Source organism: Astatotilapia calliptera, chromosome 4 (genome assembly GCF_964374335.1).
Source record: "Astatotilapia calliptera chromosome 4, fAstCal68.1, whole genome shotgun sequence".
Classification (NCBI taxonomy): domain Eukaryota; kingdom Metazoa; phylum Chordata; class Actinopteri; order Cichliformes; family Cichlidae; genus Astatotilapia; species Astatotilapia calliptera.
The window spans coordinates 28,432,870-28,459,219 of record NC_137425.1 but is presented as its reverse complement, the minus strand read 5'-3'; the positions used below and the strand labels follow the sequence as shown (position 1 = coordinate 28,459,219).

Below are 26,350 nucleotides of genomic sequence, written 5' to 3'. Positions count from 1 at the left end.
TAACTGCAGATGGCTGCCAGATTTGCCATAATTATTTTTAAAAAGACAGAGAGCGTTATAGATTTTAGCAAATGTTAGCCAAGCTAAGTTTATTTGTCGTTTTGGAATAATATACACTTGATGCTGAGTAATCTGAGTTTGAAAAAAAACAACACAACTTTCTTTTTCACAGCAGTGATGATGAAAAATTAAGTAGCAACAGCTGTGATGACGAGCTTGTTCTTGCACAATGATGATGTTTGTACAAAGTTTCTTCTGGTAATTGGATGATTGAGTACGTAGGTGCTATTTCACAGTTTAATGTCGGTAATGATACAATTTATCAAAGATTGCCGAAACTTGAAGTTTGACTTTATAACAATGTAAAAAATGTGAAAGTCGCATTACTTCTAACAAGAAGACATAACTCCTACTGCTTTGTTCACCTAAAATTCTGTTATGCTGCACGGAAAGCATTATATAGAGAATGCTGCTCTAACCAAGCAGCATGAACTGCTTTAAGCAAGTTCATTTTTGTCTGTGTAGCTTTTGTGATGTGTGAATTAGGGTGCTAAACGGTGCCACATGCTGAGAAAAATAAAAGCTCTATCAGCTGAAAATTATAAAATTTAGTTAAAGCAGTACATTTATTCTATACCTTAAACATGATATGAAAACAAAAGTATGCTATCAATTAATAAGGAGAATGGTGTTAGCTGTGCCAAGTTTGTACTTCTTGCTCCTTTGCACCTCTGTGAACCTACAGGTTTTTTAACACTATTAACACTTACTTTTGTGCAGTCTTTCACAAGAATACCCCGTATTTATTAAATGCTATAAAAGGAAAACTGCTATTATATTGGCAATAGGTTATGAATAACTACTTCCTTATTTACCATCAATGAACAGTAATTAGATAGCAAATTAATTATATTTGTAGAATATGGTGCAGACTGCAGCATCAGAAAGTGCTTTATAGTGACTAATAAAAAACCAGTCTGCTACCAGTATGCATGCTAATAAGAAACCTGTTAATGGTCAATATGTATGCCTTAACATGAAGCTTTACAAAATTCTTCATGGTGGAGAAACTCAAGAAGTTCAATCCCTCAGTGTCCTGTACAGAGTTCTTTAGCTTACACTGTGGTGTCAGTCACCTCCCCAGTTACTTTTGTAACAGTTGATGGGAAGCCATGTTGCCTTGGGTGAATATCCAAATTCCCTTACAGAGTCTGTTTTAAAACAGTTTAGCTTCCTCTCAGCCATCACCATGGACAGGGTACTGCCTCACCAAGAAGGGTTTCCTGTGAGCAGGGATCATGTTCTTGTACTCGTTAGTGTAGACGGGCACTTTTCCATTTTCATCAACTCTGCTCATGGGGCTATAGTCCATAGAGACCCCAGAGTCTGCCACTGCCATGTAGGTGTACCCGGGGCCCTTGGCCATCCAGGCATGGTTTGGGTACTCAAAACTGGACTGGGAAGAAATGCAACCTGATCCAGAGCTTTGAGGCGCTGATCCCAGGTCAGAGTGAGATTCACACAATGCTGTATTTCCAGAGGGAAAAAGAGCCTCAAGGGGCAAGGCTTCCTCAAGGTTGCTATCCACGCGCTCATCGTTACTATTGTTGTTGGCACTGAGGGTGACGTAGGTGTCTTGAGACTCCAGCAGAGAAGACTGCGAGCAGGGAACCTGGTGCTGGTGGAGTGCCCGCAAGCGGTCCAGTAACCAGTGGTGGTGCGGTGCGGCTCTTTCCCCATCTGTCTCGCCATCTAAATTGTCTTTTACCAACAGTGCTCTCTCTTCAACCCCATTCCTCAATTCCCTGCCCTCATTCCTGACTGCACTCAAAGCTCTAGAGGCCTTGGGTGGCAGAGGTGGAGAGGGCAGTGAGGGGCATAGGCTCAGTTCTGAGAGTACTTCCAGAGGAGAGGGGCATTCTTCTGAGTAGATGAAAGCTGGCGTCAACCACAAACCTCCATTGGTTTGCCCTAACCACTCCTATAGAAAAACAAAAAGAATATGATGGTGTTGATGTGAGCATGTTACATTAAGCTTAAAGTGTCATTGTGCCAGGCTAAGGCTCAGTCTGCATGGCTGTAGACTCTTAATATTTTTCTTACCTGAAAGTTCCCACCATAAATGGTAAAAAGACCCTGAAATTTGCTGTCAGGAGTTGGAATAGCTGGCCAAATCTTCTTTATAAGGAACCTAGAAAAGGAACAGACTCTTAAGATATATTTCACAACTTGTGTTTTCTGTTATTGCCACTTAAAATTCTTGAAGGACATTTTTTGAGACCAGACAGTAAGCAATCTGTTTGTGTGGGCCAGGCTGACTGACCTATGATGGGACAGGAGCATAGCAAGACACAGGACAATGAAGATGAAAGAGATGATGAGCGTCAGGGAGATGATGAGTGGATCAAATTCTAGGGGAGGAACAGAATGATCAATGTGTGTTAGATCACTGAATACGGTAAAAAAAAAAACCCATGGCATCATTTAGTCCCTTTCATGAGTTGCCAGTGCTTTTGGGGTACATAATACATTTTTGTTATGCATTTTGATGTGAATAACCACCTGTAGGAAGAGTTTCCATGAACACTGGGTCACTCCAAGCACTCCAGTAGCCATTGTAGCTAACTCCATCCAGTTTTACACGGACTTGAACCTTGTACTTTCTACTGAACTGCAGGCCTCTCAAGATATATTCTGAGCATGCCCGGGCCACTTCAACCTGCAAAAAAGCCCCAAAAAGTCCATGTGCGGCCATCATTAAACCTGCTGCTCAGAGTTTAATGTTCAAATGGGTGAGGCTGCTTTACCTGCCCAATGTGGCTGTCAGCCAGAGAATAGAAGACCTCATACATCATGCTGTCATCCATGTACTTCAGAGGAGGTGGCACCCAGCTGACATTCAGCTGGCCTTGCTGACCTGTGCTGCTCACTGTTACATTAGCAGGAGGATCCAGAAGAACTGCACACAGACATAGAGTTGCATAGCAGTTAAGGGAAGACTGTTCCCTGCAAAGTCTCACTTTGAAACACTTCCCCTCAATCTATAGGTACCTTGATGCAATGCTGCATGCATACTTAGTAGAAATGGGCAGATGATGGCAGTTATTTCAACCTACAGTACACAATTTTGTTTTTAGGCACTCAGCAGGTGCATAGCCCCTTTAACCATCACTTTGAACCATGTTAGTGCAGAATGTAAGGCACAAATACTTAAAAACGTATTTAAAAAGCATTAATCTAGTGCTAAGCTTTGCAGAAGTTGTTGGCAGGAGCACCGTTTGCAGAAAAAAAACATCACTTACAGACGAGTTCGATGAGGAGGCTGCGATTGTGTATCAGTATTCCCTCCCGATGAACTTGGATGTCCATTTGGACAAACATCTGAATTCGGTTCAGATGGCATACAATCAGCATTTTCCCACCTGCTGCAGGGACGGCACTGAGGGGGCACCTGCTGCTGTTTTCATTTCTGCTCAGGATAGAGGAAAATGGGAACATTGTGATAATAATATTGTATTTTAGTTTTTGTTTTGTAAACAAATCAAGCATTTGGATTATTTTTTAATAATAGGCTCTGGAACTGAAGCGGTAAAAAAAAAACCTAAAAAAGTATAAGGGGTATCTCCTGAAACCACCCTGAAATACTTTCATTGTAGGTTGTGTAATATGAAAAGAGATAAAAGGAAAAATCACCACATAGACTCATTTTATCTAATAATAAGTGTGACTTACTGGTAGGTGTATGTAAAGGAGTACTGATGCACAGAGCCAGCTCTCTCCTCATCTTCCTCCCAGAAGCACGTGAAGTCCTTCCTCCCTTCAGCAAAGCATTTGGGGGTTTCTGGTTCTTCTTTCAGGAGAATGGACACTGAGGGTGGCAAATTGGAAATGTGAGAGCACTATGTGAAATGGCATGATAGGAGCACACTAACGCCTTCCTGAAAAGTTCCAGAAAAAAAACAAAACCAAAAGATGCCTTACCTTTCTCCTCGAAATCTCGAGCGTCTTGGAGGGTGGAACCCGCTCGCGCGATGCAGGCTATCGCGCAAAGTGCCAACAGTCTACTCAGAATCTCACATGTCATCATGTCTTCTCGGGGAACAGAACGACCTCGGCCCTCTATTGTCCACCTGCATCACCGGAAAACAACCTGCCACAAACACATCTGCCGCAGCTCTCTCCTCGCTTGTTTTGTGTTTCGTTACCATGCATAGCGCTGCGCGGTTATTACGCGCCTGCTCGTGAGCGATAAGGTGCTTATACGCCGAGCTGTTTACTTTCTCCTTGAGTGAGAACAGAAGAGGTGGGGCAAATAAAGTCTTTCAGAACTTTTTGGCATGGTGGGCGGGAATCACGCGCTCATTGATGTTTACAACATGTTTGCGACGTCTGAGATCTGTATTGCGTAAAGGCGCGCAGATAGAGAGTTCGATCGATAGATAGATGGTTATTTAGATGGATAGATAGATAACAGCCCTTTTTGAGGAAATGGTGCGCAAACACTGACTGGCCCGAGGAGGTGGTCTGTAGTCCCCTGCTGTCTCCTGGGACAGTTTCATTCCTGCATGTGCTCATGTAACAGAAACCGCTGAGTACCCACTCACACTCTGTACGAAGCAGGCCTAAACGGTTCCTTATCTACTCACTGCACCCCCGTGTTTTCTTGGTTTGGCTAGTATTATCAGAGGTGCAGACAGCCCTGTTTCTTCACCCAAGATAAGTAGTCTCAGCCCATCCCCGTCAGTTTAAATGCAATTCAGCACGTGTTTACATCACTTACAAAGGGCAGTATGATGACTGTGAGATGGGCACCGACGTAAAGAGCTACGTTTTGTTTAAATAATGACACATTTGCATACATTTGCTCACTTCAGTTTCACATCCCTTCCAGTCAGCTAAGTGAGAATTCTATTTAGAAGCAGAGGCCTCCCTTGCATAGGGAAGGGAAGTTGTGTCTTATGGCAGGAAGAAGACATCTGTATTGTTGCGGAGGACAAGGACAGAATGTGGTTTCTCTGTTTCTTCAGATAAAACAGATGTTTGGGGTTAGGATGTGTGATTCCTGGTCATAAATTAAACCTTAGATGTAGCCATGACCGCAAAGACACGTGTGCAGGTTTCAGAACTCATTTATGAGCTGAAGAGACTATTGTGCTCCCCCCCGTCTTTTTTGTAGTGAATATATTCTTTATTTTCATAAACAGATTTCTACATTTGTCCTTGTTTACAAGATGCACTTTTTTCTTTCCAAACAATGGGTTCACCCTGCACATTCAGAATATATAGTAAACAGCACAAAGGGTCTAATCTCCCATCTTTTAGAAAGCTATCAATCAGGAATGTAAGACATTAAAATATATATGCCATAAGCATAAGAAAGAAAGAACATCTCTAGGACTAAAAGCTGAGGTTCAAACCTGTTTGCACAAGAGCGTCTGAGCACAATGGCAGATACCTGCTGAACTAAAATGTGATATCAGTGGACAGAGCAGAACAGCATGTTTCAAGCAGCAGTCCCCATCAGAAGCTCAGTAAGAGAAACATGGTTTTTGCATGCCATTTTAATACACTGCAAAACTGCATGATATAATACAAATAGTGTTATGAATTACTGATCTTGCACACAACTTCCCTATTTTAGACCCCTGCATCAAAGCGCAGCATGCCACAGACACGTGATATGATAACATCTAATACCTGTCAAACTATATCACTATTCAGCAGCACATGCTGACACGAGCGATAAGTGGCCGCAGGCTCGTACAGTAGCAGGGAGTGGGCTGACCAGCAGTTAGCAGTGTGAGGCTGCTATCGCTGTACAGAGGCTATGGTTAATACTAACTGACAGTCAACAGTCTGCAAAACAACAACACACAATTCTTGTATTCCCATCCCTGATTTGTGGTGAAATCCAAAAGACGCTCCAAATTTCAATCTTTCCCATCAGGATGACGTTTTCAGGAGGGTCAAACTGACCTTTCAACACTGAAATCTTGTCCAAACAGCAGGAACAAAACAAGATGTATAAAATACAATTATGTGGAGTCATTCTAAAACTGCATTTTATTCACATTGATTTATAACAGTAATGGGGAATAAAGTGATGCTCTGCACCGGCTCACTGTTCCTCCTGATAGTTGCAACAGCACGGTTGGTGTCCGGACTTATCGTCCTCACAGATCAGTGGTTGTCCCCCTTTCTGGGCACAAACACACATAATGTGCTGCACTTCTTGAAAACAGTCGTGTCAGTAACAAACAAAGGGAAAAAAAGATAATTCACCACATTGTAACTGCTCACCTACTAAACACAGTACCATGCTACAGTTAAGGGAGCAGTATGTGTGTGTTTGTGTGTGTGAGACAGAAGGCGGACAGAGGACATGTCACATGAGGGGCTTGCTGACACTAGTACATCACACTGTGTGGCAGACCTGACATTTAGTAAACAGCAAGAAGAAGAGGTGAAGGGAAGCTCTAGACTGGAGTAGACTGGTCACACGTGTTTGTACAGTAGTTATTACGCTTCTACTGACTTACTATATTCTAAGTGAGTCTAAGTATGTTTTGAATATGAAGTTTAGTATATCGATGTCTTTATGCTTGGCTAAGTTAACCAGCTCTAGGCAGTAGTTTTACTTACCATATGCAGCAGTGGTACTTTTTTTTTTTTTTTTTACTCCTGACAAGAAAGCAAAAGTTCTTGTCAAACTTGCCCTTGAGGGTTGGCAATGCTGAAAACTTTCAGCACGCTGTGCAAGACTCCTTCATGTTTCCTTCCTTTAATCAGTCCCTAGAGGTCAGCATCCTGGACAAGACTCATTAAGCACAAAACGTCTCGGAGCTGCTAAAATCCATCAGAAATCAATACCTTAATAAATATTAGACCGAAGACAAGTCCTATTGGAACTTGACATTACTGGTTTCTACAGTATAACACATTTAAACAGTTCATCGATCAAATCAAAAATTTCAAGATAAACTGATAGCTAGCTTGTTGCTGTCTATAAAAATATTTGTCTAAGAAAACTGAATGCACTGAATAAATGTTTCACTAGATTTCACGTGGTAGTTAATGGGGCTACAGCAGTCAAAGAGGTGTATGTGGCGGCTTAAAGTCTGCAGGCTTAAAGTCTCCCTTAAGAGAAAGAAAGTGACAGAGTGGGTCTCTTCGAAGGAAAGACAGGTCTGAGGAGGAGGAGGATGTGCTGAAGATTATCTGTGCTGCGTGGATGGGGCAGAGCTCGGTATGGCTCAAGTGAAAGGGGAGGTGCGGCACTTTTCATGGTTGAGGCACAGACAAGTTATTCTTCAGTGTGTGTGTGTGTGTGTGTGTGTGTGTGTGTGTGTGTGTGTGTGTGTTGGGAGACTAAGAAGGCAGATGGTTTAGCAAGCACAGCCCCCGTGGCTCTCTGAAGGTGAGTCTTTAAGGCCCTGGTTGCTGTGGTTGGCTATGAGGTTGGCGTCTCCTTCCATGCTCTCGTTCATCTTCTCACAGATAACATCCACTAGACGTTCAAACACCTGCTTGACGTTGATGTTGTCCTTGGCACTGGCCTCAAAGAACTGAAAACCTGACATGAAGCAAAGTCAAAAAGCTAAATGGTATTTCAATTCATCTGCTATGAAAAATAGATGTACTAATGTCAGAATCTACAAAAAAGACAAGTCAAACGTGTCTGCAGACTCTAAGCTAAAAAGAAATAACACTGTGACACTAACGGCTTTTACCTAGCTCCTCAGCCAGTCGCTGGCCATCCTCTGTGGGTATAAGCCTGTCATCCTCCAGGTCACACTTGTTACCAACCAGGATCACCTGAGCATTGTCCCACGAGTATGTCTTGATTTGTGTTGCCCTGAAAGACAAAACCAGAGTTGCAAAGTCTACATGATTAACAGCAGAAAAAAAATGCATATATATAGGACACTCTGATTAAACTATTCTTACTATAATGATCAAAGCATATGTATATACATATGTGTGCATGAACTGTATCTCTTAACGGGTAAGCCAATCAGAATAACATACAGTGGTCCCTCGTTTATCGCGGGAGTTACGTTCTAAAAATAACCCGTGATAGGTGAAATCCACGAAGTAGCCAACTTTATTTTTTACAATTATTATGGTAAATGGCCTGTATTATAGATGTTTTAAGGCTGTAAAACCCCTCACTACACACTTTAGACAGTTTTCTCAGACAGGCATTTTCACTTTTCTTTCTTGTTTAAACACTCGAAGTTCAAACCTTGCAGACAAATAAGTCCAGTATTATAGAATGAAACCAAAGGCACCCGCAGGTGATGACGTCTCGTCGACATTGTTGTGTTTGTTGGGGAGAAAACTTACAAACACACAGTACAGCACTTCAGAGTCATGTTGCTAGCGATCGAAGATTTATGTAAATTTGACAAGCTGAACGCATTCTGTACTGTGCAGGAGACACGGCACGAGATCAACTGAAAATAGTCAACAGCCAATCAGGATGCAGAACACAATGCGCTGTAAAAAGGTATGCAAAATTGCACACACACACAAAAATAAAATCTGCGAAACAGCGAGGTGAACCGCGTTTTACCGAGGGACCATTGTATATGCAAAACATTGTTACATATACAACAACTATTAATATCTATATGTTAAAAAAAACGATTTATTATAAACCCCACTGTTTTACATCTTCATATACATCCTTTTCATTCTGTTATCTCCTTGCCAATGCAGTGTTGGGTCGCCAGCGCCCAAAGCCAAAGACATTTTAGCAACCATCACGACTGAATGAACCCTTCAGCAAGTAATACTACATTTTATCTAAAATTTTTCATTTTAAATATTTTGTGCTTTTTGCTAATCATTCTTGTTTTGAATAAAGAAGAAAAAAGATATATAGGGTGAGTTTTTCCTAGTGTCAATAAAACTGTTGTTTTGAAAGCTAAATGTTTTCTCTTCTTTCTTGGTAAAGGATTCCAACTGCACAAAAGTTTTCATTTTATAATGCACCAAATGTATTGATTATGTGACATGTCCCTGATACCAACCCACACAGTCCCAACCCTCTTTAGTCTGAGGACGTGGCATCCATGATTCCCACATTTTGAATCATCAGTCACAGAACAGTTTTCCACTTGACCTCAGACTGCCCTGAAGAGGTTTAGGCCAATCACCTGCCAGCTGCATGACAGAGATTAAACTGCATATAAGGACGCAGTGAAGAATTGTGTTCACAGAGAATAGTATTCAGAATTGTTCCTGAGATCATAGAGTTAAACTCCTAGTTATGCCTGTTGTTAATGACGTTTTTTAAAATGCATTTGAAATGTATTTGAAATGCATTTCAAATACATTACTGGTCTCTCATCTCATCTCATCTCCAATGAGCATTTTTTTTTCTAAAAGCTATATGATTTCTCAGTTTCAACAGTTTATATGTTGTCTTTGTACTTTTTGTATTGTCTACTGTACTTTGTACTACTTTCAGTTAAATATAGACTTTATTGTACATTATTTACAAATTCTTGCATTAATATAGCACGGCAATGCATTTCTCATCTAATTTGGGCTGCAACTCCAAACCACAAGAATCTAAACCCCCTGCAGGGGGTTCACCCCTCAGGCTCCTACTAGATACATTTATGGAATCAATTTCTAAATCCTGGGTGACGTCCTTCTCAAATTATCGCATTCACAACATTTTCAGAAAACTTGTCCTCTGCCCACTGATCTTGACGCTGGGATCACTGATTTTGAACTGTTTTGAGATTTTTAGTAGATATACCTACGGTATCAATTTGAAACTCCTACATCCCTTTGTTCTAAAGTTCACAAACTTCAGTGTCTACGTCAGGGTGACGACATTACGGCTGAGGGGTAAAAACCAGCTATCCAGTGCTGTTGAGTGTTTTTAAATAAACATTTTTATTTAGAATCATCCAAATATGATAAGTAGCATATTTGCTGTAGATTCACTAAACTCTTTGGGAAATCTGGCAAAAAAAATACATTGAGGTCCATACCTTGTTAGACAGTGACACAAATTTGAAGTTTGCCCACATACACCATTGCAGTGGGTGTTAAATGATCAAGATATGATTGAACTGCAGACTTCCACCTATAACTCAGCTATTTTTTATACACAATACATTGTTTTCAGATGTTCAAAATGAATGGGACAAACTAACATGAATTTAAATATAAAGACTTTTTTAAACTTTGTTGAAAATCCTTTTCAGACAGTGACACCTGAAGTCTAGAACCCATGGATGTCACCAGATGCTGCCTTTACTGCGGCCACCTTCAGCTGCTCTTTGTGGATCATTCTGCATTCAAATTTTAAGTTAATAACTGGGAAGCGCTCTGCTAGGTTGAGATCATGTGACTGACTTGGCATTTGAAGTATCTCCAATTTCTTTGTGGTATGCTTCAGATCATGAGCAGTTTTCTCCTTCTCCACACTTTTCTCTTTCCATTATTCTGGTACGTTCATCTTGGTTTCATCTGTTCAGAGAATTATTTTCAGAACTGCACAGACTTTTTTTAGATTTTTTAGATGTTCTTTTGAACTTCCTCTTCTTGAGACGAACAGGAAGTTCTATATTCACATTCACCCTTCGTGAATGTAAATATAAAAGGACTTGTTAGATACCTTCTATATGTACATTCACAAAGGATTGATTGTAGACCTTGACAATGATACCTTCTCAAGAGTGTTTTTAACTTGGTTAGATGTTGAGAGGCTGTTTTTCTTAATTGTGAAAAGAACTCTCCAATCATGTATTTTGTCTTCTGTTGTCTTTCAGGCTTTTTGGTATTGCTGAGGCGGCCACTGCATTCATTATTTTGAAGAATGGCTCCTCCTAAAATAGTGCTGTCTCAGCGATAGGTTTACTTTTATTTTTCTGCCTTTTGATGGCCTCCCTCACTTGCACTGACATCAATGGCACCATCTTTGGGCCTCATTATAAGTCACGTTACTATTAAACCATTAAAGATTTTGTTTGTTCATTTCTTTCAATTAAAGCTGAAAATCTGCACTTCAGTCATATCTTGATTGTTTCCACTGTGGCTGTGTACAGAGATAAAACTACTTAACTTTGTACAATATATTATTGCTCTAACTGTATATAAAAAGGACAAAGAAGAACAGGGATGTCACGTTTACGTCTCAGTTCACAACTGACCACATGATGGCACTAACATACCAAAAACCCCTTCATGTTCCATCAACTGGCATCAACTTCACACTTTAGATAAAATACTCGAGAATGTATTTTTTTAATTGTTTTTTTTAGATAAAACAAAATTACAAATACATAATCTAATGTAGACAGTATTAATAGTAAAGCTTTTCACTCATTCCACACTTACCAGTCCTGAACTGCGTTGAAGGAGTCCTGGTTAGTGATATCATACATGAGCAGGAAGCCCATGGCTCCTCTGTAGTAGGCTGTGGTGATGGTGCGATAGCGTTCTTGCCCTGCCGTGTCCTGCAATTATACAAAAATACACAGTCCATGAAATACTTCATTCTATCTGCTTCATTCACTTTACATTTTTAAGGTTAAAAATCTCCAGTATATGATTTTAAACCACAAGGGGGCAGTATTGCCAACACTAACCCTGGACTCTTTCCAAGTAACAGTTATCTAAGGTGTCAGCTTTGACTTGACACTACACAGTCCAAGTAGAGCAAGTTTGACAGTCATCCATTACAGCATTAATGCCCTATAATTGCATTTACATCCTATAATTTAGAAATATCTTGCAGGGATGGCTATTTTAAGCAGAAGGTGGGGATAGGGTTATTTTTCATGTAATGATGCTACTAGTACTCCTAGTTTCACCAGCTTTGATGATTCTTGTTAGTACTGGTTAGGTAAGTTCTTTTCAATTGTTTTTAAGTTAAATTCAAGTCAGATTTGTATTTGGTTTTATTAGACATGTACTGGTAAATATCAGGGTAGGTCAAGGCTCTGCTGCACTCTGTGAGACCTTCATATAGTTTTTTTCTTCCAAACCAACTGGCTGCATTGCTTCAAAATGCCATTTCTCTGCACCACACAGTCCAGGGGAAGATGGCATTTAGATACGAGCTCCTGCCACAATCATTTCTCATCACACCGGGACTTGTGGCTTGGATTACTAACCACCTGGAGGCTGTGTAATATCACAGCCAACGGCTCAGTTTATTTATTGGACAATTAAAGCATAAAATATCAAAAAGGTAGAGTGAGTTGGTTGATTATCTCGCCGCCACTCTCGTGGTTACCTGGTAACCTTTCTAAAGTCCTTAATTTGCATCAGGGGCCTGTGTGTGTCTGATGTTTTCCTCATTTTGATGAGGAGGAAGAGTGGGTTGTCCAGGTAACCAGAGGGCATTGAAGGTTATGAATGTTCCATTACAGCTAGGACTGCTCTAGGTGGACAACCAGAGCGATCCTTCTCACTTTACGAAAACAACCAACACAGAGGGCAGTCTGCTGGTAAAATCCCGCGAGCAGAGTGCTCAAGCTTTATTCTTTAATCTTTCCAGAGCCTGCTCTGTCAGAGTTTATTTTTGTTTCAGTAACGTGTGATATATCCCAGGTCCATCTTTATCTCATCCACGAAGGGATGATCAAATATTTGGCAGCATAATAGCATTACTAACCAAACAGTCAGTCTCCAAGGTTGCTACAATAAACCCCAAACAAAAGCTGCTCCCTCGTGTGCATATATGCGATGACAGATAGGGAGGAGTTTAAATTAGGCTTGTGCACAATCAGAAGCTCTGACGTCTCTGGGACCCTGATCTTTAAACATGCGTCACCTGCGTTTATATAAGCGACCGGCATGAAGCAGTGGCACACACAGGACATCATCCCCAGGGATAGCACGCCCGGGCATATGTGCGGCTGTGTAGTGCTAAATGTGCAAAAGGTGTGTGTGTTTGCTTAAAGAAAGGAAATTTATTTCCATGACATGAGAGCAGGGATGTACACAGTGTGTGTGCACAGTGTGTTCATATTGTACATGAGTTCCTGTATGTTCATGCACTGTGCAAGGGCCACGTGGTGCGTTATCAGACTACTTTCCATGATACACACAGTGAGGCTGGCAGCTGGCACAATGGCTTAATCTGCAACTCTCTTTGTCAAAGGCTCTGGTGAATTCTCTTATGTTAGGTAGCCAACTTTAATTTAGCATTCCTGAATTATTACAGAGTTAAATATTAACACGATGTAAGAGAGTGCTTGTTTTAAGACATGCCTGCTGCTCCCACACCCTTTAAATACACTACTGAGTTCGCAGTCGATCTTCGCTATGGCTCAGTGAGACGCTGATAAGGAACTTCCTCTGCTTCCTGAGTTTAGGAAATACCAGGTTTCTTTGTCATCCAACAGCACCATCAGTACTGCTGCTTCTGTAGAACCCCATAACAATGTCCTCTAATTATTGAATACAAAGTGCACAGTCAAGTTAGTTACTGCTGTTTTTTTTCTCCCTCCTGATCAGCTGTTAGACTAACACCACTAACACTGCATGTAATTTATAAGAGACACAGTTTTAGTAAATGGTAAAAATGGCCTGTATTTGTATAGCGCTTTACTAGTCCCTAAGGACCCCAAAGCGCTTTACACAACCAGTCATCCACCCATTCACACACACACATTCACACACTAGGTGACTGTGTGTTTTGGTGTGGGCTCCTCTCGGCTGCTGATTCATTCGGGTCACTGTTTGTGGATCATACAGTGGCTCACAGATTGCTGGTTTGAATGAATCATCTGTTTGATCAGCCTAAACAATGTATATAGACAGGATTTGTAGCATAGTGTGAGGGAAGGTGAGCTGCCAGGATACACCTTATAGTACAATATGAAAGCCCATTCCAAAGTTAACTTTGTTAGTAAAGCTGTCAGTGGGGCTGATCAATCATAGAAGCTGATTCCTGCTGTTTCTCAACTGCTAACTGTAAAAAGGTGGAAAAGTATCATCTCAAAAACTGGCACAGGCTTTTAAAGGTACCCATTATAGTTCTCTGAAGGTGGAAGTTTAAAAGAAGAACAAAAAGAAACTGGGGTGAAACAACAGAGTTTGACTTTTTTTTTTGCCCCAGCCCTGGTCCAACACTGAATCCTAGATTTCCCATAATGCAACTACCCATCGATTTTTTAAAAACTAGTAATCCACCCATGCCATCCTGTCACCATGTTGCAGATAAATTTGAGTGACTTAACCAGATGTTACCATATAGTTTAAAAAGTGGGGTCAGCCACTGAAGTTCCTTTTGAAGCCCCAACTCTATTTTGGCTGTTGTTACAGTGTGGGGTGGATCCTCATATAATAGTGACCTGTCAAAATGCTCTTTCATGTAATTTACTCTAAATAAACTAAAATTTAAAAAACAAGCATAATGTTGTGTTGACGTTAATAACTGAGGCGGAAAACTCATTGGGAAAGTGTTTACTGAGGTCATAAATCAAGCGAGAAGCAGGGTTATTCTTTCAGAGACTTCAACTCAGTTTGACTTCTTTTTGCAACTACGGCAGTAGTTCCTGAAAGCCAGGGTTGTGCAACTACATTTAAATTAAATTACAATTAGAACTTCTAATGATTATGGCCAAGATGACAGAAAGAGAGACTTTAGTTGACAAAAAGTTTTCAAATGTAGAGTTATTGTGTTAAAGATTCGAGACCTTAATGCTGAACAAAATAATTATGATTTTTTTCCCCACAATCGAGCAGCTCTATTCAGAAGACCATCTCACCAACTTCACTTTTCAGACCTTCCCGGAGTTTGCATCCGCTCTACAGTGCATCATCTTTTAGTTATAGTCTACAGTGCTGACCCACAGTAGACATTATACAATTAATGTAAGGCTTAACAGTTTTATTCATAATAATCAAACTGTTCACAATCTAATTATGTGTGTTTTGATATTTTTATCTTAACTGTATGACTATTAGGGGAAGTAATGTCTGCTTGCCCGTCAAAGAAATGACAAATTCATGAAAAGCATCGATAGCAAATTCTCCAAAATCATGATCTTGTGTGATAAACATGCATGACAAAATGAGTTAGCAAAGAGGAATAGTGGTGTGAATTACAGCAACAACATCAACTGTCGAACGCAACACGCAACAATACTACAAACTGTAGCTCAGAAAAACAGCTGAATCAACACCTGAAGACTTCAACAACAAGGAAGCATTATGTGCTAATGTGACTGTGGAGCTACTGTACTGTTTCAGATGGTGTTTAACTTACAAACAACACCATCACAACACCTTGCCTGCTATAAATGCTGCACACAACGTATTGCATCAGTGTCTACATGAAATGTACAGCAACTAAACAATGAATACATCTTACTTTCTCAACCTTGGAAGCAAAAGAGGAAGGAATTTGTGCCCAATTTGTCAAAACACATTTTATATTTAAATGAAGAGGACATCATAACCCATGATAGAGAACACTTTTCCACCTTGGCATCCAGGTGACACTGTAATCAGCAGATAAAGTTAGTTAAAGCTAGTGAACAGTCATGTGAACAGTAGCTAAGTATCCAGAAATTTATCTTAAGATTTAGTAGAAATTGTATCTGCTTGGACAGTGATGTCAAACATAAGGCCTGGGCCAGAATTGACCCGGGAAAGATAATCCGGCCCACTAAACGGCTTTGGAAAAATTTTTCTATTAATTGACAGAAACCTTCTGCTTTATAAATACAGCACAGTCTGGAGATTGAGCTACCAGAACTTTTTCTGTAATTTTACACATTTACCTCTTACAGCTTAAGTCCAAATCGTATGGACAGATTTCTTTCATTTACCACAGGAGCATTTCTTTAGCATGTAGAAAACTTAAGAAATACTGTTGAAACTGCATGTATGTAAATGTGTAGTTAAACTGACAAAAAAGGCAGATCCACTTGTCCAGCCCACGTAAGATCAAAATATGGCCCACGATGTAAAATGAATCTGATGTAAAATGAGTCCGATGTCCCTGTTCTAGGCTAACACGTTCACCATACCGATACAAAAGGTGGTCAAAAAAGTGTCAAAAAACATTCATACCATAACTTTTCTTAAAGGCACGGTACCACTAGATCTAAGGTAAAACAGGCAAACCCTGGCTTACAACTACAACTAAAACTGTAGTAAGCACCACCATCCATCTCCTTTAAACAAATGTTGACACTTAGCAGATGCGTGATAATGGGTAGGAAGTATAAATGCGTATAAAACATGAGGAAGTCATGCTTTTTACATTTACACAATTCACAGGGTACACTTGCACAACTGCCAAACCACAGTTTGAGAAAAATGTATTTTTAAGACTTTTGTTCAGTAAGAGGTGAAAGACTTAACATGTTCTAAACCAATAACACCTTTAGAAGTATGGAGCATCCACTCTGATTTACAACAGCTTATCACAGAGTACACATGAAGCTCCTCTTCATTCTGGCAAACAAAACGGCAGAATGAACTGATGCTGTAGCTTGGCAGAGAGAACTTCTCATTTATCTCAAATCTACCCACCCAGATCTGCAACTTGATCCTCTTGTCATTGCGGAAGACAGTCTTGACCTTGAAGTCAATGCCCACGGTGCTGACGAAAGCGGAGGTGAAGGAGTCGTCGGCATAGCGGAACAAGAAGGAAGTTTTCCCCACGCTGCTGTTGCCAATGATCAGCAGCTTGAACATGTAGTCAAAGTTCTGGTCGGCTGCATCCTTCTGCGAGGGCTGCTGCTGGAGCCGCGACTCAGTTGATGCCATCTGGAGCATTTACGAGAGGGCAAAGTCTATGTGAAAAATCAGGATAAACTAAAGCACTTGCTTGAAACATCCTACCAAAATCAACTAACGGCATCACAACTGCATTATCACATCCCTCACACTGGTTAGTGGTTACAACTAGCAAAGCAGCAGCTGCATGGACAGACAATCAACGCACAAACATAACACCTCTGTTCACAGCTCTCACACACATAGAAAAATGTTTCGTTTGCAGATTTCTACTGAGGAAAAGCAGAAATCATCATTAATTTAAAGAAGCAGAGAGGAGGAAGTGATTGGCATGTACGCACGCTGAATGACTACTTCAACTAGAAGTTGACTTGATGATGTTGTGACTTAACTAAACAAAATTGCTGATTGTATATATTTTCATTCGATGTGCCATTTATACACACACTAAAAACCTGAAAATTTCCTTTAAATGAAAGTACAGGACGTCCTGCCATCTGTCCAATCGTTTCATTACAGCCATTAATCTCAGTGTAATCTCTTCTGGGGCAAGTGTGAGATTACCTGCCATCAAACCTTTTATTGTCAGTCAACCAAACACAGGGAGGAGGAGGGCAGAGAGCTGGCCATGTGCGTCCATTCAAACAGACACACACACACACACGCACGCACACACAGCAGATCAATCGTTGCAGCTCAGCTGTGCCTCTCTCTGGTCAGACCCGTCTCCGTGGAGACCAGACTTTGACTCAGCTGCCCGCAAGACCCATTAGCGGTCAAGGCAGTCAGTACGCTCAGCTTTTAACTGGCCAGATGGAGGTCTCCAGAGCTCAACACAGATATCTATCTCACTACCATGAGAGCTAAAGAAAACAAAATAAGGAGGAAAGCGTGTCTTCACTCTGTACTGTCAGAATAATTGCCATACAGGGCATAAGAGGACAAGTCTGTGTGTTTCACTTGTTAAGAACTCTGTCTGTATATAAGTGTAAGACCACCTTTTTAAAAGTAGCTGCAGTTTAGCTGGAGGGTTAATCCAGACTTTAAGCCTCACTTCAGTTGAGCATTTTAAATTGCCTCTGTGGGTTTTGTATTGTAAAACTGTGTGAAAGTAAAACAAGTTTTCTTTCCTGCTGAATGTGAGCCCTAGGCACACCTGCTATACCCTCTCACGATCCTTTTAAATGGAAAAATGTGTTTCTGGGTATTAAAGGTCCTGGGCCCCACACCACGTCTCCCAATTCTTTCTAATCTCTCAGGATACTGGCTCTGAAACCCTGAATCACATGATGCCTGTGCAACTTGAGGTACATTTTTCTGCTCAGAAATCACATAACATTGATTCACTCATTTTAAAGTGATGTTTCTTAACTGTCTTAACTTCCACTCTACTGAGCTCGGCTTAAGGCTGCAGTACTTTGTGTTTACTGTGCAGTGTAGAACGCCTGCAGGCAGAAGCAGACTCACATAAGCTTGCTGACGTTTCATAAATTTTTAAGAAACTAAAACTTTAAAACTTGTTCATTACATGTTGTAGAGATTACAAGAATTTAAAGTGCTTTTCCTGTTGTGGTGTTGCTCAGTTCTGCAGAGTCAAGTTACTTCTGGGTATGCAAATGATATTTAAAAAAAAAAAGACAATTGCAAAGCAGGACAGTTATAAAGATTTCTTTCTATGGTCAAAGTACCCAATGGTGTCTCTGAAATAAGTAGAACAATATGAGGAAATAAAAGCAGCTTATTCAAACATCACCACAGGACCAGGTCTCAGTGAGCAGCTGGGAAGACTAAGACAAGCACCTGCTCTCATACCACAGACCAGCCATCCTCCATGAAGTGAAACTGGCCATTCAGGGAGCTGCTGAGTGGATGAGAATGGGAGCTCCTTTATTGCACAAAGGAGCGACATTATCCCCAGTAAAACAAATAGAGGCCATTATGGTATATAGAGCCTGATGGCAGTGCGGCCAGATCCCTCAGCTGGCATTGTTTGCTGAGCCAGAGGCAGCAGTCTGCCTGAACCAACAGGAAATGACCATTATCGATTAGTTGGCAGCAGCACATCTGTTCTCTCATTAGGAGCAGGACCGAGACACAAACACAGATGGAAAATTCAGGCTTAGGCTTCAGTACTATCTCGATACTGGGTGAAAACAAAACAAAACAAATAACAGCTTAGTTTATGTCAACATATTTCCTGCAAAACGAGAGTGTGTATTATTACTCTGTAGGGATAAGCCTACACAGATAAAGGATAAAGCCTAGGGATAAAGCAGGAAACATTGAAGTTTTAGTAAAGGTTCCCAGTTAGTAGTCGGACATGAAGGAAGCACTGTGCAGGAAAACAGCTGGGAAAGGGAGAAACGTACCTCTTTTTTTGCGGAAGAAAGGAAACGTCCAACTCGTTTTCCTTTCTACTTCTGGTATCTCCCGTCCGGTAATACGCGGAGCAAACGACCTATCAAAGTCTGCTAATAAAGTGCACCTGAAATATCCCTCCGACCTGTTTCCCTTCCTCAACAACTACTTTTCTTTTCCTTCGCTTCGCTGTTCGCGTACTACAACCTGCTCTCGGTTTGTGGACAGCTGGGGCTGAAGCCGCGGCTCTCGCTGTGACAGAGTTGGTGCGGACACTCAAGCACCCTAAACGCCACGACACTGTGTAGGTCTGCCACCAGCGCGAGGAGGAGCGGGCTGTCCAGCGTGCGTGCGCAAGTGCACGCGCGAGAGCCACACACCCTGAATAAACAACACAAGCAATTTCTAATATCCTTACGCAGACGTGAACGACTCAGTAGTTAGTTCAGAATATTATATTATATTATATTATATTATATTATATTATATTATATTTACTCCTATGTTTTCACTATGTTTTTCACTATGCAGTGAAAACTCCTATGTTTTCACTATGCTAATGCAGCCCTGCATTAGCATGGCGACACCCCCCAGTTCGCTGTGTAACCCTGTGATATTTACATTAATTGTTTCCTTTTTTGTGAAAGATGTGATACTTAGGTTATTTTTCTTTCCCCCAGAGAGTTTGATGATAATATCACTCTGCCCCAGCAGCTGTTGCACGTATGGAGATTAGAACTGGGGGTGGAAACAGCTAACTCCTCTTTGTTTAATGAATAATAAATCCCTGTACAAGCACCTTTAAAGGAGTACAGCAAGAGCCTACTATGAATGGATAACAAGCAAATCTTTATTTGCTTTATTTGTGGTCAGGCTTAAAGCTTACTGTTGTATTTTGTTCAATTGGTGCCAGTAAAATGATACTTTGTGGTTCTATGCTGAGTGCCAGACTGACTTGTCAAGGTATAGTGGGGGTGGGGGAGCCAAAGGTTCACCATGTAGTATTCACTGTAACCAAGATTCATCCTTCCAAACAATCACAGCCTTTCTGTGTCATTTTAAAATAAACTACCAGTAATGGGCTCCACAGCTAAGTGCATTTGGATTGCAAGCTCGGTGGTGTGAAGTACAGCTGAGTGTAAGAGAAGTGACCAGCTCTCTGCTTTCAGAAGGAACTACATCTGGGGGGGAGACAGACAGATATACACATTAAATATACAGGGATCTAACCTGTGCTTGCAGATTTTTGTAACCCCCCCCCCCCCCCCATCCCCTTTTTTGTCCTGTGATTGACCCTTTAAGCTTATATACAAGATAAGATAAGATAAGATAAGATAAGATAAGATAAGATAAGCGATAACATGAGAGATACAAATGAACCTGTTAAGGAGGATAGATAAGAATAGATACTCAACATTAGAAGAGAGCCTAAATGGTGCAAACACTGGCATCAGGAAAAATGTCCAGCAGCTATTATCACAAAATCTCAGTTAAGACGTGGAGCTTTGCTCATTTTTTTTCTCTGGTGCACACTGCAGAAAACTTGATCGTGTCTAAGGTGAAGCTGTGTGAGACCTGGCCCTTAATGCTTGTATCAAAGTGAGCAGCAGAATCCTTTGACAGATGGTTCTATTAGGAGCTCGGTGTTTTATGATGCATAGGTGCATTATCCATCACTGAAATCAGACAATTGCAAATTGGACCAATTTCTCCACAAGACATGATGGAATAAAGCAGCTTGAGACTTCTAGACTCATAATTAATTTAACACACTATATTACTGCAGGGCTGCACTGCAATACCATCACGACTCCACAAACTAGCAGGCGTTTTCAGAATACCGACTGCAGTAGAGACTCTTACGTTCTCGGAAACAAATACAGACTCATTTCCTTGTGTGACTCAGGAATGAGGGAGGAATGGTTGGACCTGTCTGCGAGGAGGCCCCAACAATTCCTTTTGTTCTTAGCTTTCTTTTGTTTTATTTTGCACACCCAGAGTTGAGGAATTTTAGCTGTTTTTAACATCGTGTGTTCATCCATATTCTCTGTGTCCAGCTTTTTTCCTCATACAAAGAATTCTTGTACCATTATTCACTTTTTGAGATAATCACTAACAGCTCTGTAAATGCATGAGAAATATTGAAGAGATCAGTGAATAAACCTCTTCCCTGGTTGAAAAAGGTTTATTTCCTGATTCCACTGCAGCAGATAACCTGATAGGCAGGTAAAGCTCTTACACTCCTCAAAAGGTTGGCATGTGTAGCTGTGCTGTTTCCTCAAGACTCTTTGACTAACTTCCTTGTTTATTTTGTGACATGACTGCATGGCACATCAGTGTTTTAGTAAGATAAAACTGTATGCTCAACAGCAATTCTGCCAGTTTATACAATGCTGTTTTCATTGGGTTGGAAGAAAACATTAAAAACCTGATCACAGCCTTTAAAGGACCAACATTAATTGCATTGGGGACAAGGTAATTCATTTACTTTCAGCCTCTAGCCTATGCTTTTTATATTGAAATGATTTCACTACAGTCCATTAGTGCTCATATTCTAATAGCAATGGTGCCTCGCTTATCCTGTAGTTGGCCGGCAAAGCTCTGTTCCCCGCATCCAAGGCTGCTCTCCTCACAACCTGACGTGCATCACCGAGAATTTAATTAAAACCTGCTTATTCTGAAAGCAGGCACTGTCTGTTTGGCCTGGCTTTATTCATCCACAAGAATCACAGGACCACTTCTTCCTAAACCAATTCTTTGAAATAAGTGTTTGCTTTTAAAGCTCGTGTCACTAGGCCAAACACCAGAAAGACTTTGACATCACTCGGTTGATCCAAATGGAAGAATCAAAACAACACTTTAATCATCCAGTCATAGTTTTCATTAAACAGTGGTGACAAGTTTAAAATGCACTACAAAATCAAGAAAGTCATGGTGCACATGAAATAGCATTATGTTGTGTGCTACGATGGATCTGAAAGCTTTGTCCAAATATCGCCCCCTACTGGGGAGGGACGTGCATTGCTTCCATGTCGCTTGGTACTTTTCTTTGCTTTCTGAGAAATAAAACCAACTACATTAAAAAAAAAATACAAAAAGTAAAATAAAATTATACAAGATAAAAAAAACCATTTTGTAATCAAAAAGGTTAAGAGTGCTTAACTGACAGCAGTGAACAGCACATGATGAGTTCTGCATGCTCACTGGAGATAGTTCTTGCACATAAGGACACTTGGGGCAGATAAAGTGATGCAGAATTCTCTGTAATTACATTTGCAAAATGTCACATATACTGCTATTTATGATTCACACTTCATATTCAACACTGATATGATAGAGAAAGAGTTGGCGAAATGATTTTTGTAAACTAAAGTACTTCCAATCCAAGTCGTATGAGTGTGTGTCCTAATCCTACTGTATCATAAAGTGATAAAAGAACCAACAAATCCTGCACATTTATCAGTGTTCTGAACCAGAAACACTGTTAGATAACAAAGTACAAAAGTGTGCACGGCATTTTGGTTCTTTAATAACTAAAACATTGTCTTTAAATGGTGGCTAAATTCAAAGCTGTGTAGACCAAATTAGTTGTGGTGCAGAGGAATCCTATCAGGTTGCAGAGGCTGGACAACCCATGGTAACTGCCAAACTTGCTCCTGTAGGCTTTGTACTTGGGATCCTGTTCTTTGAGCTTGGTGTAAGCCTCTTTCTGGCTGCCCAGGCCGATCTCCTCCCCGAGGTTGTGCTCCTTCTCTACCTCCCTCATCAAGAACATCAACTCAGTGGTCTCTGGGCCAAACCACTGGGCGTTCAGACCTGCAGTGATCAGCGCCACGAAGAACAGAAGCATCTGGAAGATGAAAAGGGAAAGCTTGCAACTCGATGACGATTCACTCACAAAATGTTTAATTTTTTCTTTTTTCCCCAATCAAAAGTGCTCAGTTTTTTCATTCCTAGCAGCGTGTGATATTTCACCTGTACACTTTCATGCCAGTCCAGCAACTCTCTGGGATGGTACACAGCATACACAGCCAGGCTGACAAAGTTACTTCCAAGCACGCAGTAGAAGTACACTGGGAAAAGCTTACTCTGCACCAGGCCGAAGGTGTGCCGAGTTACCTGCCGAATCAACACAAAGCCTGCAGGCACAGACGTTTAACACGGTGTCAAAACAGGAACGCATGCATTTGTTGAAGCCATGCCTTGTTGCTCTGTGGCCCACTTACCTGCAATGAAGGAAACCCAAAGCTGCATGCCCCAGGTGAAAGAGAGAACCATGAGGTGCAACACTTTAACAAAATCTGTTGGCTCCCCCTCTGTCACCATGGTGTCACCTTTCAAAAGAGACAAGACATGCTGTGTGGGACAGTCCAGCCAAGGTGTTTGTTTTTCAGGTTTTATGAGTGAAATTCTAGTATTTTAACCATCTGCTACTCCATGCTAAAGATAACATAACACTCCACCCTTGTTCAAATGAGGTCCTGGCTACAAAAAAACTAATAGAGAGTTGGGCAAATTGCAAAGACTTAATTTTTTTCCCCCTTCTGATTTTGTTAAAATTTATATTTAAAAAATGTATTCGAGCCCATGACAGCTGGGATAGGCTCCAGCGCCCCCCGCGACCCTGAAAAGGATAAGCGGAAGTGGATGGATGGATGGATGGATGGTATTCGAGCCCTTCGCTGTGCTACAAACCAAGTTTGCATTTGACTGAGATAATAAAACAGAAAAGACAACAATTCCAATAACAAAAATCTAAACAGTCTTATTTAGGATTTCTGCTGTATAAAAGCAGTCACAGACGCATGCTCATATGATCATACATATATGATCACAAATGTAGATGCAGCTTCTGGAAATCAATATACAGTGTTCTACAGCCAGAGTGTTTTACAGGCAAACCTCTTGCAGTACTGTGCAAAAACGTTGCATCACCCCTCCTTTCTTTACAGTGTTGCTTGGAAAATGGGAAATGTGTTTAAAGGTTACCTTCTAGGTTGTTTTGGGGAAATTATAGAAATAACGCAAAAACAGATCTGTACAACTCTAACAAGCTTGAAAGTCAATATTTTATTCTTCAAAACAGTCTGAATTCTCTTGTCATTTTTTTAAGTAGTCTTCCAAAATAGTTCTCCAGACTTCTCCAAGGACATTCACAGCTCCTCTGTGGATATTGGCTGTCTTTTGTACTGTTATTTGTCAAGATGATCCCTTACTGCTTTAATAATGCTGAGCAACAGTTTCTGGAGAACTATTGCTCAAGACCACTTAAAATAAATAAATATTCTAAGAAAGTATGACTCATTGAAAGCAAATGTATAAACATACAACTGGGCATCGCATTCATTTTATAATATATTGTTAGGTTTTCTTTTTTTGAGCTATAAAGTCCAAGGCTCTGGAGGAGTCCAAACATTCATCCGTGATAATGAAATTGCGCCAGAGAGATAAATGTGTCATTTGAGGGAGGTTCTCCACATACGCAGCAGACCTGATAAAGTCCACAGATTACGATATGGCAGGAGAGGCAGAGCAGGAACAATACATATCAGAGTATACTGACAAACGAGCAGCCCGAATGCAAAAGTTCCTTAAAAGACATCGATAAAGAACACAACACGGCAGAGAAGCAGGCAGCATGTCCTCTGATAACAGCAGGCAAAAGTCTAACGTTATGTCAAGCTAGCCAGGTTTAGCCTCAGAGCTGACAAACAGTTGCTTAAGTTTTATATTAGCGGCGGTGCTGGCTTTGTTTTGGACCTCATTGTGACAGGTACAAGCGCTTACTACTTGTTACACAAACCTGCACTTAGCTGTTTTCCTTTCCTCTGCGTTATTCCGAATGAAAAGGACCAACTAATAATGTCAATGGACTCCAAGTTTCAGCGGGTCATCAGGCGCTTCCTCTGTCTACTTATCTTGCCTGCAGGTCCCGCCCCTCCACCGAAGACGAGCCAATGGTAGTCTATGAAAATGAACATTTTATGATATGCGTGTTAATCATTGGTTCCCCTGTGATGTTTACATTCAGGGCCCCTCCCCTGTACTTACCCGCTACACAAGTGTGCCCTGCAGATGTTGGGAGGATGATTAGACCAGCGTAATCTGCAGGTTTTTGGTTAGCTCAAAAAACGTCAGTTTAAAAATAAATTTAGCAGTTACTGAACTTGCACTACAATATAGATGTATCAGTTGTTTTTTTATATATTTTTAATCAACTGATTTATTTATTTATTCATAGAATAATTATTAAAGGCCACAGTGGATTGAAGATTTACTATCTAATCTGTGCACAGTACGTGTATAATCATTCTTTTGCAACTTTGGAAGCAAGAAATAACAGAATCTTCCTTTTACAGTTCACATATTAAAATTATAGTGGACGTAATATACTTTAGCCACTGGTGTATGGATCAGTATGATACGTAGCTTATGATAACAGAGAAGATGTTGACTTTCTGTTTTGTTTTTTCTGTAAAATTGAATAGCAATTTATGCAGCTTGATTGAGTGGGTGTTCCCCAGTTTTCTGTGTAACACTATTAGGGATATTATGTTGGACAATTTGTGAAGCAGTTTGATCTGAGAGTTTGTCCTTGCAACCCAAGGACAAATTAGTTTAAATAATTTTTAAACGAATTTGAGACAGGAAGTCAAATATTTAATAATCATAATCAGTTATTTCCACAGAAGAAAAGTGATTTCATACAGGGAAATTATTTACTGTCAGTTTGGACACAAGCCTTGCTGTGGCTCATACAGAATTTGACGATTATGCACTCTTTAGTAACCACTTACCTCTAATTTATTAGTCATATGGTCAGGCATTATTAAACCTTCTTACATACTTTCACATTTTCTTTGCAGTAGTGTTCAACACCCTTTGGAGGATGTAATGTGTAATGTTTTCTCAGAGTACATTTTGATTGGAGTGCTTTCATGAGTACTGGAGTGCTTTTTAAATAAAAAAAAAAACCCTACTTTTATTTAAGGACACTTTTCAGCACCAGGAGAGCACTGCAAAGTAATCTGTAGAAGGTGCTGTGTCATAGGGGGTTAAAATGCAAAGAGGAGATGCTGGGTGCAAATCCCAGCAGCGCCACACAGTTAATATCATGTTCTACGTAAGTGAAAAGTTACTTTACTGATTCATATACAGAACTATATGATCTACAGTAGTCTACATATGTGATGTCAAAGTCATTTTACCACATGATTTTACCATCATCTCGACCAATGAAACACCTCTTTCTATTACAAAAGCTTTA

At 40.5% G+C, this 26,350-nt stretch overlaps 3 protein-coding genes across 4 annotated transcripts; all 3 read right to left on the bottom strand.

Annotated features, from left to right (window-relative positions):
* Window positions 1–58: 58 nt before the first annotated feature.
* epor (erythropoietin receptor) lies at window positions 59–4,598 on the bottom strand. Its single transcript, XM_026165887.2, has 8 exons — window positions 3,982–4,598; window positions 3,733–3,868; window positions 3,303–3,469; window positions 2,808–2,959; window positions 2,563–2,719; window positions 2,324–2,411; window positions 2,104–2,191; window positions 59–1,981 (listed from the first exon to the last, which is right to left on the bottom strand). Exons 1-8 carry the CDS (start codon window positions 4,085–4,087, stop codon window positions 1,238–1,240), a joined length of 1,638 nt encoding a protein of 545 aa, XP_026021672.2. The 5' UTR covers window positions 4,088–4,598; the 3' UTR covers window positions 59–1,237.
* A 1,447-nt stretch (window positions 4,599–6,045) lies between these two features.
* rab3db (RAB3D, member RAS oncogene family, b) lies at window positions 6,046–19,457 on the bottom strand. Of its 2 annotated transcripts, none has more exons than XM_026165889.2 (5): window positions 19,095–19,457; window positions 16,519–16,755; window positions 11,362–11,480; window positions 7,731–7,855; window positions 6,046–7,573 (listed from the first exon to the last, which is right to left on the bottom strand). In XM_026165889.2, the coding sequence occupies exons 2-5, from the start codon at window positions 16,753–16,755 to the stop codon at window positions 7,386–7,388; spliced, it is 669 nt and encodes a 222-aa protein (XP_026021674.2). In that variant the 5' UTR covers window positions 19,095–19,457; the 3' UTR covers window positions 6,046–7,385. The 2 variants fall into 2 exon arrangements, with proteins under 2 accessions (XP_026021674.2, XP_080157139.1); XM_080301013.1 differs by having other exon boundaries at window positions 16,519–16,781; window positions 19,095–19,236.
* A 2,458-nt stretch (window positions 19,458–21,915) lies between these two features.
* On the bottom strand, window positions 21,916–25,034 carry tmem205 (transmembrane protein 205). Its single transcript, XM_026165890.2, has 4 exons — window positions 24,887–25,034; window positions 23,310–23,417; window positions 23,059–23,222; window positions 21,916–22,933 (listed from the first exon to the last, which is right to left on the bottom strand). Exons 2-4 carry the CDS (start codon window positions 23,407–23,409, stop codon window positions 22,631–22,633), a joined length of 567 nt encoding a protein of 188 aa, XP_026021675.1. The 5' UTR covers window positions 23,410–23,417; window positions 24,887–25,034; the 3' UTR covers window positions 21,916–22,630.
* Window positions 25,035–26,350: the final 1,316 nt, after the last annotated feature.